This window comes from Cetorhinus maximus, chromosome 18, assembly GCF_964194155.1.
Source record: "Cetorhinus maximus chromosome 18, sCetMax3.hap1.1, whole genome shotgun sequence".
NCBI classification, from domain to species: domain Eukaryota; kingdom Metazoa; phylum Chordata; class Chondrichthyes; order Lamniformes; family Cetorhinidae; genus Cetorhinus; species Cetorhinus maximus.
This window is the reverse complement of record NC_135896.1, coordinates 90,726,090-90,741,288: the sequence shown is the minus strand read 5'-3', so window position 1 is coordinate 90,741,288 and position 15,199 is coordinate 90,726,090. Positions and strand designations below refer to the sequence as shown.

At 42.9% G+C, this 15,199-nt stretch overlaps 1 protein-coding gene across 2 annotated transcripts; it reads left to right on the top strand.

Annotated features, from left to right (window-relative positions):
- The first annotated feature begins 2,792 nt into the window (after positions 1-2,792).
- Positions 2,793-9,625, top strand: LOC144693334 (serine/arginine-rich splicing factor 5-like). 2 transcript variants are annotated; one of them, XR_013579514.1, is made up of 9 exons: positions 2,793-2,887; positions 4,095-4,238; positions 4,666-4,736; positions 4,854-4,955; positions 5,873-5,942; positions 7,510-8,042; positions 8,169-8,242; positions 8,629-8,739; positions 9,120-9,625. XR_013579514.1 is itself a non-coding variant. In XM_078563144.1 (8 exons), exons 2-8 carry the CDS (start codon positions 4,116-4,118, stop codon positions 9,337-9,339), a joined length of 771 nt encoding a protein of 256 aa, XP_078419270.1. In that variant the 5' UTR covers positions 2,793-2,887; positions 4,095-4,115; the 3' UTR covers positions 9,340-9,625. The 2 variants fall into 2 exon arrangements, 1 of the variants encoding a protein (XP_078419270.1); XM_078563144.1 differs by lacking the exon at positions 7,510-8,042.
- The last annotated feature ends 5,574 nt before the right edge of the window (positions 9,626-15,199 follow it).

Genomic DNA, 15,199 nt, shown 5'->3' with positions numbered 1-15,199 from the left:
AAACGCACTTCAAGCTTTGCTCTTCCTCATTACAATGTTATCTCAGTCATTGGATTGTTATTATGTACCAAATGTAGTATTCTGTATCAAATTACAGGCTGCCTAATGTTCTGTATACAACGATTGGGTCACAGCTGGGGAGGAAGGAGGGGGAGGGGGAAGGGGAGGGGGAGAGGGAAGCAGAAGGGGGAAGTGGGAGGGGGGACGGGGAAGGGGAGGGGGGAGAAGAGGGGAGAGGGAAGGGGAGGTGGGAGGGGAGGGGAGGAGAGATGAAAGATGTACTGGCATTGGAGGCAGTCCAGAGAAGGTCCACTAGGTTGATCCCGAGTATGGAGAGATTTTCTTATGAGGAGAGATTGAATAGGTTGGCCTTGTACTCATTGGAGTTTAGAAGAATGAAAGGCGACCTTATTGAAACATATAAGATTCTTAGGGGGTTTGACAGGGTAGATGCTGAGATGTTGTTTCCCCTTGTGGGAGAGTCTAGGACCAGAGGGCATAATCTCAGAGTAAGCGGTCACCCATTTAAGACAGAGGTGAGGAGGAATTTCTTCGGAGTGAATCTGTGGAATTCTTTACCACAGAGGGCTGTAGAGACTGGGTCATTAAGTATGTTCAGGGTGGAGATAGACAGATTTTTAATCAGTAAGGGAATCAAAGGTTATGGGGAAAAGCAGGAACATGGAGCTGAGGATTAGCAGATCAGCCATGATCTCATTGAATGGCGGAGCAGACTCGATGGGCTAAATGGCCTACTTCTGCTCCTACGTTTTATGGAGAGGGGAAAGGGATAAGGAGAGAGGGGAAAAGAGATACGGGAGAGTAGGGGAAATGTTTTTAATGGAGGAGAGGTAAAGAGGAAAAGAGGTTTCCGGAGGGAATTTAAGAGCTAAGGGCCTAGGCAGTTGAAGGCACAGCCATTAGTGGTGGAGGAATTAAAATGAGGACTGCGTAAGAGGCCATAATTGGAGCAGCGTAGAGATCGCTGATGGTTATAAGGTTGGAGGGGGTTATAGAGATAAGGAGGTCGTGAGGCCTTGGAGAAATTTGAAAACAAGAATTGTGGTTTTGACAGACCAGGAACCAACATGGATCAGCGAGCACAGGAGTGCTGGGTGAATGGGACCTGATGCAAGTTAGGGCATGGATGGCAGAGTTTTGGATAAGCACAATTTTACGGAGGGTGGAAGATGGAAGGCTGACCAGAGCATTGGAATGATATAGCCTCGAGTTAACAAAGTTCTGAATGATGGTTTCAGCAGAAGATGGGTGATGGTACAGAGATCTAAGTAGGTGGGCTTAATGATGGAGCCAAATTGAAAGGCCAGGTTAACAGTGCTGAACAGTACAAAGATTCAAAAAAGATAATTAAAATCACAAAGTAGTGGCTTATTGATACCAAGTTTATGCTTTAAAAACTAAAATATTTCAGGATGGATTAGAAGACTGCGTAAGTTAGAAGTTTTGATGTTCTGGAAAGCAGTCACTTAGATTCAGAGATGGTGCAATGAATCTTGATTTCATGAAAAAGATTAAAAGCATGATGCAGCATATTTGGAGCTTGGTAGAAACAATAAAAGGCGCCTGGTGGAGAAATGGCCATTGTAGTATCAATAAAATTGACACAAAGATTGCCTTAGAACTGTTGCAGGCTGGACTGTCCAATTAGATTATTTTTTATTGCATTTGTATTTTCTCCAGAGGTTCCGAATAAAGGAGCAGTAGTGAAATCTCTTACAGAGTTAGACTTCATTTTGCCTGGAGAGTTCTGAAGGGGGGCTGAGAGAGAAAAGCAGAGGGAGAGAGCAGTGTCACTGGCATAAAAGGAACGGAAACTGAACTTTGCACAGCTGGGCCCATAGGACAGATGTTGGACTCACACTGGAGATCCGAAGAAACGGTGAGGAGGAAAATAATGCTGCTGGGGTTGGAAGAGGAAGAGGGGATGAAGGGGGGAAAGAGGGGGGAGGGTGAGGAAGAAGAGGGGGGAGGGTGAGGAAGAAGAAGGGGGAGGGTGAGGAAGAAGAGGGGGGAGGGTGAAGAAGTGGGGGGAGGGTGAAGAAGCGGGGGGAGGGTGAAGAAGGGTGTAAGGAGGGGGGAGGGTGAGGAAGAAAGGGGTAAGGAGGGGGGAGGGTGAGGAAGGGGGGAGGGTGAGGAAGAAGGGGGTAAGGAGGGGGGAGGGTGAGGAAGAAGGGGGTAAGGAGGGGGGAGGGTGAGGAAGAAGGGGGTAAGGAGGGGGGAGGGTGAGGAAGAAGGGGGTAAGGAGGGGGGAGGGTGAGGAAGAAGGGGGTAAGGAGGGGGGAGGGTGAGGAAGAAGGGGGTAAGGAGGGGGGAGGGTGAGGAAGAAGGGGGTAAGGAGGGGGGAGGGTGAGGAAGGAGGGGGTAAGGAGGGGGGAGGGTGAGGAAGGAGGGGGTAAGGAGGGGGGAGGGTGAGGAAGAAGGGGGTAAGGAGGGGGGAGGGTGAGGAAGAAGGGGGTAAGGAGGGGGGAGGGTGAGGAAGAAGGGGGTAAGGAGGGGGGAGGGTGAGGAAGAAGGGGGTAAGGAGGGGGGAGGGTGAGGAAGAAGGGGGTAAGGAGGGGGGAGGGTGAGGAAGAAGGGGGTAAGGAGGGTGAAGAGGAAGGGGGTGGAAGGGGAGGAAGAGAGGATGGAGGGAGAGGAAGATCAGGGGAGGATGGAAATCCCCCCCACCTCGGGGTGGTCTCCACGGCGACGGGCCGGCTCGGGTCCGCTGCCCCGCATCCCGGAAGTGACGGCACAGAGAGAGCGCGCGCGATCTCGCTGGGAGCGTCTGCGCAGGCGTGGCCTCCATTTTGAGGTGAGGCTGCGTTGAGACGGGGGGGAAGAGGCATCATCGGCGGAGCAGAGAACCGAAAGCGAGCGAGCGAGAGTAAGAGAGACGGGCCTGGGCTGGATCGGGCCGTGGAGGGGAAGGGAGGAGAGGCTGGGCAACCGGGGATAGGATCGAATGGGACACGAGGCGCCGCCGGTTGAGGGGCCTTATTGTCTGGTTATTGTTCGGCGGTGTGGCCGCCCCCTCCCCCAAGGCCGCACGGAGCTGGAGCGGCCTCGGGGCCAGAGGAGCCGGGCAGGCCAGTGTTTCCAATGGGGGAAAACCAACCACAGCCGCTCCTGAACTCCAGCGGGGATTATTTCTGCCCCGTCTTTCTAAGGCTAATAAATTTATGATGGGGGATTGGGGGGGGAAGGGGAGAAATGGAAGAGACTGGATTGGGGACGTGTTGGTGCAGGTTATGGTGTTATTTTTGCCTTGAGTTTTATTGTAATCCTTTTAATTTTGAGTTGCCACGAACAGGAAAAAAAAACAAGTTCATTTAAAAAATGAGTACTTGGTGCCAAACAAAATCTATTTTCACGATTTCAGGGCTGACAATTATGTCATTTAATTAAAAAATGCAAAATTATTACTATTGCCATTTAAGTACAGTCGTGTGAATATTTTAACCCTTTAATATGAGCTTTAAACATTGATTGTTTTCAAGCAGGACTATTTTTCTGTTCTGGATGTCACATCTTTCATTGTTTTGTGCTTTGTCTGGCTAGGCAGTTGAGGGGTGGGGGAGGGTGTGGGTGGTGGGAGGAGATGATTGATGTTTCTGTGTGTTCCAGTTCAAAGAAGTGTTTTACAGCTTCTGCTATCCAAATGCTGCTCAATTCTCAGCCTGCCCTCAAACTAGATTGATTGGCTCTCTGTCTGTCTCAGACCTGGAATTCCCTGAGCTTAAATCTCTATGGCTTTGTGCCTCTCTATATTAATAATGTACAGGAGGAAAATTCTGCTGAACTCATCATTACCTGGAACTGTGGCCTCTTATCTGCTCTCATCCTTTCACTCTAGCACTGTCGGATGTCACTTTTTGGCATGGCTCATGCCCTAAACTCTGCTAATCTTATCCTTTAATGCTATTTTTAAAACCTGCCTCTTTGATCAAGCTTTTGGTCATTTTCTTTGTCCCTGTCTGTTTTTGTCTTTTGTGCTTCTGAAATGTCTTTCTCTGTCAAAGATGCTACATAAATGCAAGTTGTTGCCTTAGCAGATGGTATTCCAGGTTTGATTTCATTATTTGTTTTGGCAGTTGTATTCTAGGTCAGCAAAGATGAGTGCCCGAGTATTCATTGGCAGACTGAGCCCTTATGCCACTGAAAAAAATGTGGAGAGGTTCTTCAGAGGATATGGACGAATTAAGGAAATTGATCTGAAGAATGGATTTGGATTTGTGGTAAGTTATTTTAAGTGTATACGTTGTAATTGTTCGTGTGTGTGTGTGTGAAGTGACTTAACTCCTCTGCAACCAATTACACATTTATATTGCTTACCTAAGTGTCGAAATCAGTGGCAGATTAGGATTGCCAATGTGATTTTGTTACCTTTGATTTGCTGACGAGTCAGCTGCTCTTGTTTGGAGCTGCAAACCTTTGTGACTTTTCCTGAGAGAAGCGACTAGAAGCAAAGGCACTTCCACATGAGTAGCTGAAGCCTATTTGTCTTCTCCATACAGATAAAAATGTAGTTTTGCTATCACTCATTAGTATGGAGCTTATCTAGTAATTGGGGATTGTTTTGGGGCTAGGTAACATTTTAAATCCACACTGTTGCAACAGTGAAAACCAAGATAGAGATTTTTTTTTTTTTTTTTTTGTTTTCAGGAGTTTGAAGATTACAGAGATGCAGAGGATGCAGTTTATGAACTGGATGGAAAAGAGTTGTGCAATGAAAGGTGAGTGCTCCACTCCCACTCCTCCACTCCCACTCCTCCAGGCCCTCAAAAACAAGAAGGCCGATAAGTTACTGTGTAGTGTTTTCAGATGTGTAACCAGACATTTTGTTTGTGCAGAGTGACGGTTGAGCATGCCAGAGCACGCAATCGGGGAGGACGAGGAGGTGGGGGACGTTATCAAGGTCGCTTTAGCCAGAGCTATCAACGCAGTGGAGGAAGGTGAGTCCATTGACCCAATTTCTTAAATTGAGAATATTACAGTAAAATTATATCAATATTATCTTTAAAGAATCTATAACATCAATTCAAATAGACTTTGACAAATTTAGTTATGTCAAATCATACACGATCTTTTTTCATAACCTGATAAGTTGAATTTGTTAGCCAATTTTATGCTACTCTGTTCAAAAGTATTAATTGGAAAAACGCTTGTCCAGTGTTTATACTGAATGTCATATTAATTAATTCGTTAACAAAGTAAAGGTGTTGCTTACATTCATTCAAGGATCAGCATGGTACTGAGCCATATGAATCTTGAAGATCCCAACTTTAATACCTGGAAATGCTGATCTAGGTTGCAGCAGTTACTACTGTTGGCTTTACAAGAATCAGAGGACAAAAACATTGGTCCTTGCTTGGGTGACTCTACTAGAAACTGAACACTCGCTGGTGGGTGAAGACAGAAATAGTTGCTTTAACATTGAATAGCCCGATGACCTGCAATCTTCAGGCTCACGCTATGATAGGATTACTTGTTTCCATGGACCCATCTTCGTTGCTGCCTCTGTGACAACATTTTGAAACCAGAGTTCTCATGTCTGTTATATGGAGGGGAGGAAAAGGGTCTGTCAATTTACTAAAGGGTAAATTTCATCCTTCTCGCTGATTAAATGCATGATTCACCAACTGAAAGTAAGAATTATATTTTTGAGCATTATTTGGTATTTTAAGAAAAAGCCATGTATTTGAGTTGTGTAAGATAGAGGAAATGTTTAGTTCTAGTGTTTTAAAAATAGTGGGGACTACAGATACATGGAGAACCTTGAAATCTTTTCAATGCTTCCTTGCTATGGTGTGTCCAGAATAAAGTGCCTGTTGACTCAGCCTCTGTAATGCACTATCGCTATCCGTTTCAGAAATGGGCCTCCGGTTCGTACAGAAAACAGAGTGATTGTTGAGAACTTGTCTTCGAGAGTTAGCTGGCAGGTATGTTGCATGTAATATCTAGTCATATGTACGGCAACTTTTGTGTAATTCATTAAAACAAATAAGTGAGATTGAATGAAAGTGGTACTGTTTAATTGTAAGTAGAGCTTTCAAGGTTAACTTAAGAGTCATTTTGCATTGTAGGGTGTAGGTGTATTACTGTATCTGTGCATTTCTGACAAGTTAGCCACAAACGTTAGATTCAAACAATGAATCTGAATGGAATATAAAGAAGCTGTTAAACAGTAACATGATGTAGGAGAACAAGAAGAAGTGGTTCTCAACAAGTTGGCATTAAATCTGTCAGAACAGTTCCTTCCAAAAGGAATGTAACTAGCTAACAGTGGAAACATTATACATGATGTGACTAATTTTGACAGAATAGTATAATAACTTGAGCTGCTGACAAAGATAAACTTGAATTTTTATTTTTAAAAGAATCGCCAAGTTTCCTCCAAATACATATGCGGACAATTCTAAAATGTCCATTTGTTGTATATTTACTGTAATGCTAGACCTTTTATTGTGAAAATGGCTCTTAATAAAGTGTTACCAGTTATCTACAGCTAACTGATAAATGTTGCCATTCCTCCCAAGTCTTTCCATAAATTGAAAAACTGCAGTCAAAGGTGCTATACTTAATGTCATTGTCTGGGTCTAAGGTAAAGTGGAAGATTTAAACTTCCTTAGACTTATAGAAAACAATGAATTCTGACTTTCAACTTGTTTATAGTCCTGTGGTATTTTAGAGATTTTGTCACTCCCATGTACCAAGCTGAATTCTTGCCCCTCTTAAAGAAACAATATTTAACAATGTCTTATGAGTGCCCAAGTGGCTAATTTTGGAAGGTTGACATGTGGTTTTGAGCAGCACAGATGGATATACCTGGTCTGTGTTAAGTTAGATGATTGCAGACAGTATACAAGGGGTAATGCTACAATTTTGCCTCGGCTACCCGGCTAGAGAGGGGGAAATATAAGCCAGGGTTCCTGGTCCAGTAGCTGTAAAGTGCATGTGTAGATGTGTGGGAACTTGATGTGGGCTTGGCTTTGATGCCTGCCACTGCGCCCCCACCCCCAACTTAGCCCCCATGATCAAATAGCTTGCCTGCATTTGTCCAGACTTTCACAATAAATGGTTTGCTGGGGAACTACCAGCACATGAAGAACTGTACTCCAGTAAGAGTCAGCACCTTTGACAGAAGGGAATGAAGTTTGGCTTAGGGAATGTCCTATGTTCGCCATTATGAAAGAGGGAATATGCTGAGACTTTCAGTTCTTTTCTTTCAATAAAATTAGCTTTGTCTTTTTTTTAAAAATCTATCGTTGACCTTGATGAGAAAATGAAAATCAGATAATCCACATAAAACAGGCCCATCCTCTGAAACAATGGGTTAAGCTTTAATTGTCTTCCAAAATTAAGTACTGCTCCTTTAACTTGAGAAGTTAACGTTAAATACACAAAAAAATTAACCTTGATTGCCTACTAACCTTGAAACTAAAATGTGTGTTCATTCAGTTTTGTGTTTTTGAAATTTAACCAAGTGTTAAAACCTTTATTTACCAGCCTCTCGTGTCGTTGGCCTTGTGACGTGGAGTGCCGTTGGTTTTCCTATTCGCTGTGCCTTGGTCTCTTGGGCCTAGTTGAAATGCCAATCTGCTCCTACCTTTGTCAATTGATGATCTAAATCTGTGTTGTGGTGGTCTGACCAACACTGGTGGGCACTGGGTTTAGTGCCATTTACCTTGCTGCATCCCTGAAAATGATAACAAGGTGTCCTAAAGTCGAGAGTTCTGAGAGCCTGCTGTAAAATGCGAGGTCCTTGATTGGGAGAAATTCGCTGGTAGGGTTGTTTGGAAGCTCGATTGGAGTGAGGCGAGGAGTCCTTGGTCACGGCGCAAGAGTAGCAATCCCTGTTCCTATGGCAATGCCCAAGTCTGCCTTTAAGGGAGGGTGATGTCCGGGAAGGCTCCCATCGAATGGGTAGTGTCAGTCAAGCGGGTGGTGAAGAGAACCATCTGGTCTTCGGTCGTGGTGGTGCCTCTGCGAACACTTGTTACATTTGGCTGGTTGAATAGCCTAGGGAATTGTACAGGAAGGTAATATAAATTTTGAAATTAGATTTATGTATTTTTTTGCTTGCTTTTCCAGTGATGTTCATTGGAAATTGATAGAGAAAGATGTTAATATGCTTTGATTTACCTAACTGATCTGATCTTGTATAGGATCTGAAAGATTTCATGAGACAGGCTGGAGAAGTTACCTTTGCGGATGCGCACAGGCACAAAATGAATGAAGGGTAAGTTACAAGAGATTTCAAGTAGCTACTGCCTGAAGTCTCTTGATTGCTGGGGATAGAAAGCGTGACAAAATCTCGTAACTATGCAACCATTTTAATTTAGCGATGAAGCTTTGGTTTGGCTGTGAATGTAGATCAATGACTAAGATCACATTTTGCTTTATAATGTACATCTTGAAAAAAAATGCACATTTCGCTATAACAGGACAAATATGAAAAGTTAAAAGGTTTTGAAATAAATGATTGGCTAGTAAAACTTGGCAACCTTTGTACTCCTTCATCTGTTTGATTTTGCTCTTAACATTCTGAACTTTGCTCATTATGCTAAGAAAAGCCCAGTTTTAGTAATTACAAAGTTAATAAAATTACTCTCCTTTTCTGCCTAGAATTGTTGAATTTGCCTCCTACAGTGATGTGAAGAATGCTCTTGAGAAGCTCTCTGGCACAGAGCTCAATGGAAGAAAGATCAGGGTGGTTGAAGAACGTAAACAGCGCAGGTAATTGCCCTAGGCTGTAGTGCAGGTCTTTGGTTGCATTGATTGATGTTTGTTCCAAATACATTTGAAATACATTGAAACCATGTATCTTGGGCCTAATTCAGCATTTGACAGGAACATATATAGGTTAGAGCAGCTGTAATATTAAATATCACAGTGCAGGCGTCAGCATCATTGGTTGTTTTTTTTGGTTAAACATTTGCTTATAATGTCCTATCAATTCGGGGTCATTTGGTTGGGTGTGAACTAGGTTGAACTAAATTGAAAAAAAAATCGTAACAAGTATGTTTCTAGAGTTAGTTGTAAAATAGTGTTTATATTGTGACTGTTCAAAGTTTTGATTTTTTTTCTTTTCACCCCCCCCCCCCCCACCTTTTCAGGTCTCGTAGCAGGTCTCGTTCCCGTAGCCGAAGCTCTTCTAGATCTCGCTCCAGAGGCCGTAAGTCTTATAGCCGCTCCAGGAGTAGGAGCCGCAGCAAATCCCGATCTGAGAGTAGATCGCCTGTTCCTGCCAAGGAGCAGAGAGGCCATTCCTCTATGGCATCTGGGGATCATGTAAGATCACGCACACGTTCACCTTCTGGTGAGAGTACAGACTAAGCATGTTAATGTGGACTTTTACTTGAGTGAGTGAAAGTTTATGCAAAGGAATGAATTAGAGAAACACAAATCTTAAATTTGTTAAAACCGCAGTACTGCATTTACTGAGCTTTATTCATTTAACTTGTCACATGCGGAGTTGAGTTGCTCAATTATTTCTTCTTGACATTGGTTTCTTTAGCTATGAATCCAAATCTTTTTTTTTACTTTTTGGTATTAAATGTAATGGTGTAAATTACATTTCTCTTATGTACTCCTTTGAAATAAAGATTGTACATAGTTAGTATTCTGTGTTGTCGGTTTCATAAATTTCATGTTTCTGAACTTCAACATCAGCATTTCAAACACAGGCGCTCTTAAGAAATGACAATGAGGATAATGAGAACTGTGTGCTGCAGTTGGAAATCTGAAATGAAGGAAAAAGAAAATACTAAAACTACCTTTAGCAGTAAAAAGAGAAGTTAGTAGCTCAAGTGTTGCACCTCTTTTTCCCAGCTTGCTGTGTGTCTCAGTCTTCACTAAAAATTCTATGCCAAAATTATTGCAAGTGGTCAGTACAAATATCCAATATTTAAATTCACCTATGCCCTCCCCCTACCTCTGACGTTCAGTTGCTACAAAATAGAGATCTGTTTATTTGCAATAGCAGATATAGGCATTTCAAAATCTAAATTCTTGACATGTAGAATCATTTTCATCAGGCTGCCTTAATTTTCTGGTCTCCAATAAAACCTGTGCTTTTTTAAATTCATTCATGGGATGTGGGTGATGTTGGCATTTATTGCCTATCCGTAATTGAAATGTTGGTGATGAGCCATCTTTGAGTTACTGCTGCCTGCAGAGTGACGCTCTTCTAACACTGCTGTTAGGCCATGAGTTCCAGGATTTTGATCCAGTGATGATGAATGAATGAAGATATGTTTCCACGCCAACAGCCAGCTTTCTGTTTAACTCTTTCGAGTTATCAACAGTCACATATTGCAACTCATTCGAGTACAATCACAGTTCTTGGTTTCCGGGAGTGGGATATGAACCCACAACCCCCTGATTCAAAGGCGAGGGTAAGTGGGACACTACCTCCTGAAGAATCACAGACCCTTCTATCACAGCTGAGCCTGACCTGCATCAACCAACTTTATAGCTATTTTATTTTGGGTTTCCAGCATCTGCAGTATTTTGCTTTTGTTTTAGCAAGGATAATTGGCCTTCGTAAGGTTTTAGAAACAGGAGCACTGAAACTAATTATAGTGCCCTTGTTAAGCTCAAATAATGGTAGTGGGAATTTAACCTTCTGTTCCCTACAGATGACTTGTAAACAGCAGCTGTGGTTCATTTCTCACTCAGGCTACTGAATCAAGGATGTGGATTCAGGTGTCATTCCAGAGATTCATGCACAGGGCCATAATCCACGAGGGGTTGTAAGCATCTCCCTCTTTGTTCACTGCCATTCTGCATGTCTCCCTCTGGCCAATTTAATGTCCACCTAACTGTAAACTGGATGCTGGAGGAGATTTCCATGCTTGCCCATTGTATACAAGAGATGTGGCTAATAACATGAACAAACATCCAAGTTAATAGCCTCTGGCACAAGGCAATTTGTATGACCAGATGTTCTGGTAAAAGGACACATGTCTTGCTGCAATTTGCATTCTCCTTCAAACATCTGTTTTTAGCTGCAGTGTTTGACTCCAACACAGCCGTTTATGGAGGAGCCATTGTTCAGAAGAGACATTAAACAAAGGCCCTGTCCTCTCAAGTAGCAGTAAAAGATCCCATGGCAGAATGTTCTCCCTACCTTGGTAACATCTATTCCTCAACCAACTGCAAAAATGGATCACCTGGTCATTTATATCATCGCTGTTTGTGGGACTGCTGTAAGTTGGATGTTGAATTTTCCTATGACAGTGATAAAAGCTTTCTAACAGTGAAGTGTTTTAAGCATCCTTTTTGAATGTGAAAGGTGCTACATTAATACTTGGAGCGTGTTCTTGTCAATTGGGTTGTCAGAAATCTTTTTCAATCTTTTACTAAAGATATTTCTAATTCAGAGATAGAGACATACAACATTGAGCTATGAGATTCAGTATAAATGACATCTTGAAATAGCTTGCATGTTCACCCACTACATGTTCATATAGGTGAATACTTTCTTCTGTTAGAATATTATTATCCACTAGACCATATATGAAATCTGCAGTTTTAACCGCTGTAATCCCAGTAGTTTTCATAAAAGGTACGGCTGTTATTGTACATCCATAATCCACGTGGGGCTGTAAGCATCCCCCTCTCTGCTCACCGCCATTCTGCATGCCAGTTTAATGTCCACCCATCAAGTACTCCTCCAACCTGGCCTGTTCTTTCCCGATGTTTTACTTTCTATTGTCGCCAACCAACATCAAATGCTCTCACTGCCGCTTCCACTGGTTGCACTCTCAGTTTTCAGTTCAGCTAAAGCCCATGCGATACTGGGACTCGGATTTTCCTGCAGACAAATTCATTGGCTCTTCACTCTGTCCAGCTGATTCTAAGGACCCTTTGCCAAGGCTGCATTTCAAAAGCTGGAATCCTCTACTCATTGGTGTTACTGAGGGGCCAGCTCTTGCACGAGTACAGCACAAAGCTCCGTACCAAGGATTGAAAATCAGTGTGTATTAAAGTAACTTGGCATGTTTTAGATGTCAGAAATGGCTGTGTTGGGAGTCAAATGCTGCAACTAAAAACAGGTTTGAAGGAGATTGCAAGTTGCAGTGAGTCTCGATAGGTATTTGCATTTTGCTGAACTTGCAGATGTGCAAAGTTTTAAAATTGAGCCTGTCAATGAATGAGGCCCCGCTTTGAGGCATCTATCATGTTAGCATATGGCTTTTAGCCTGGGCTCCCTCAGCGATCTGTTTTGGTCTCCCTCTATAGTCTCAGGTTACCAGTCCATATTAAAGTAGCTGTTGCCATAACGCCCATTGCATGAGCTCTATTTCATTGCCTTTCACCTCTTAAGCCAGCTGGACTGTGGAAAACTTTAAGATGTGCTTCAACTTTTTCTTAAATGCTCTTTGAGAAATTTTTCAGTAGGGCTGATAAGCTAAAAACAATGAGAGTTCATGATTAAATCCAAAAATTATAAGGAATTGGAAAGGATTTGGGTTCAAAAATTCAGTGGCCAGAACTCAAGATACAGCCAACAATTTTTTGTCAAATTTGATGAGACAGGAGGTGAGGAAATGGTGGACTAGTGAACACTACTATCATCAGTTGTCTAATAATTGTCTTGATTAATATTTTTAGGCCAGGATCAATAATCAGTTACCTCTATTTTATAAGAGTGTGAAAAAGTGCCCTAATTGGCAGTACCGTTAAAAGCATCGTTTGCCATCCAAACTGGCGTTTTCTCCTCCGCACAGTGAGTGATGAAATTATTTTACAGTGATCCCGATGGTTCAATGAATAAATGCATGCCATGACAGTCCTGAGCCACACAGGCAAGGAAGGTCCCTTTTCTGTGCTGAGTTAATTGATCTCAGTGGGAAGTATTAAAATCAGACCCCTTGCCTTTGGATAAGGAGGGCAAAAATCAGGCAAGGTTCTTGATAATTCTTCAATGAGAAATGTTCAATCTGACATGGTTTCAATTGCTGTCACTGAGAGGCAGCATGTAGATGAAAAATAGGAGGGCCAAGCATAGATCCTTGGGGAACTCCAGAGGTAATAAGTGCAGAAGCTGGATGAGAAACCATTGCAAGGGATTCTCTGGCTATGACTGGATAGATAGGAATGGAATCAGACAAGCGCTGTCCCACCCAGACGTACAAGGGCAAAGCAGTGTTGGGGGAGGGTGATGGGAAAGGTTGAAGACAGATTGAGAAAAGTGAAGAGGGGCAGATCACCACGGTCACAGTCACACAAATGTTCAACATTTGCCAAATTAGCACATCGGATTTATCAAGCTTATGGAATTGCATAACTTTGCCAAGGCATTATGCACTGCAGAGGAGACAGGTGAGAATGTAACGAGTTCATTGAAGAATGATATAATGAGAAAGATGAAAGGAAATAAACCTGGGGTGAGGTGGAAATGCTGTGAAGTGGGTGGTTTAATTTGACTTCGGCTTGTAAAGCCAAACCTAACTGGATACTGGTGGAGATTTCCATGCTTGCCCAGTGTCTACAAGAGCCATGTGGCTAATAACATTCAAAAAACATAGAACTAAAAATAAGAATCCCTGGCACAAGACAATTGATATGACCAGATGTTCAGGTAAAAGGATACATGTCTTAGCACAATACGGGAAAAACAAAACTATTGGACTTGAGGCTACTACACAGAAAATTGCTGACAAAATGAAGTACACACACCTATGGGCAGCAAAACAAGGATGGTAACCCAGTCAGAATAGCGATTAATATGTGAATGTGAGCTGTTTTGCTGCTGTGCAAAACACAGGCTGTCAACTGATGCCAAAATTTAGCTGGCTGGGTGGAACATAACACTCTTTGTGGGAGGCGGTGGCATAGGGGTATTGTCACTGGACTAGTATCCTAGAGACTTAGGGTAATGCTCTGGGGACCCGGGTTTGAATCCCACCATGGCAGATGGTGAATTTTGAATTCAATAAAAATCTGAAATTAAAAGTCTGATGATGACCACAAAACTATTGCCAATTGTTGTAAAAACCCACCTAGTTCACTAATTCCCTTTAGGGAAGGAAATCTGCCGTCCTTACCTGGTCTGGCCGACATGTGGTTCCAGACCCACAACAGTGTGGTTGACTCTTAAATGCCTTCTGAACATGGGCAATCAATGCTGGCCTAGCCAGCGACCCCTGCATCCCATGAATGAATGAAAAAAAAACTAGAGCACTAACACGATTTGCTTAATGGACCTCAGGCAAAATTCTTGTCTAGCTGGTGTGCGGTATGGTGTATTCTAAGTTTGAATTTTAGGGTTAAATTGTATTGCTACATTTTCTTTTGATGGACATTGAGAGGAAAATAGCACAGTGGCTCAGGAGATTACAGAGCATGAAGTCTAACACTTCATCCAGGAGTCTGTCTGAACTTAAGGATAAAAACAAAAAGCTACTGCGGATGCTGGAAATCCAAAACAAAAACAGAATTACCTGGAAAAACTCAGCAGGTCTGGCAGCATCGGCGGAGAAGAAATCAGTTAACGTTTCGAGCCTTCATGGCCCTTCGGCAGAACTGAAGCATAGTTAGAAGAAGGGAGAAATATAAATTGGTTTAAGGTTGGGGGGGGGGGGGTGGGGGGGTGGGTGAGAGAGACACATTGAGGGTGTGGTGATTGTGGAGATGAGCAGATAATCAAAAGATGTCACAGACAAAAGGGTCAAAGAGGTGTTTTGTCTGAGAAAAGTGCTAATTAAGAATGGAGGACAGGATATTCAAAGTACAGCTCTAGTGGGGGTGGGGTGGAAAGGCTAACAAGGTTTTAGTTTTAGATTTAAAAATAATGGAAATAGGTGGGGAAAGAAGAATCTATATAAATTATTGAAAAAAAAAATAAAGCGGGGGGGGTGGTGGGGGGGTGGGGAAGAAACGGGGTGGGGATGGGGGGAGGGGGAGTTTAAGATCTAAAGTTGTTGAATTCAATATTCAGCCCGGAAGGCTGTAAAGTGCCTAGTCGGAAGATGAGGTGCTGTTCCTCCAGTTTGCGTTGGGCTTCACTGGAACAATGCAGCAAGCCAAGGACATTGTTCCAGTGAAGCCCAACGCAAACTGGAGGAACAGCACCTCATCTTCCGACTAGGCACTTTACAGCCTTCCGGGCTGAATATTGAATTCAACAACTTTGGATCTTAAACTCCCCCTCCCCCCATCCCCACCCCCCCGCTTTATTTTTTTTTTC

Excerpts from the sequence above, each read along its gene's own strand:
- LOC144693334 (XM_078563144.1), top strand. The coding sequence starts at position 4,116 with ATGAGTGCCCGAGTATTCATTGGCAGACTGAGCCCTTATGCCACTGAA. Across the intron at positions 4,239-4,665 it reads AGAATGGATTTGGATTTGTG|GAGTTTGAAGATTACAGAGA; the intron begins GTAAGTTATTTT and ends TTTTGTTTTCAG. Across the intron at positions 4,956-5,872 it reads TATCAACGCAGTGGAGGAAG|AAATGGGCCTCCGGTTCGTA; the intron begins GTGAGTCCATTG and ends TATCCGTTTCAG.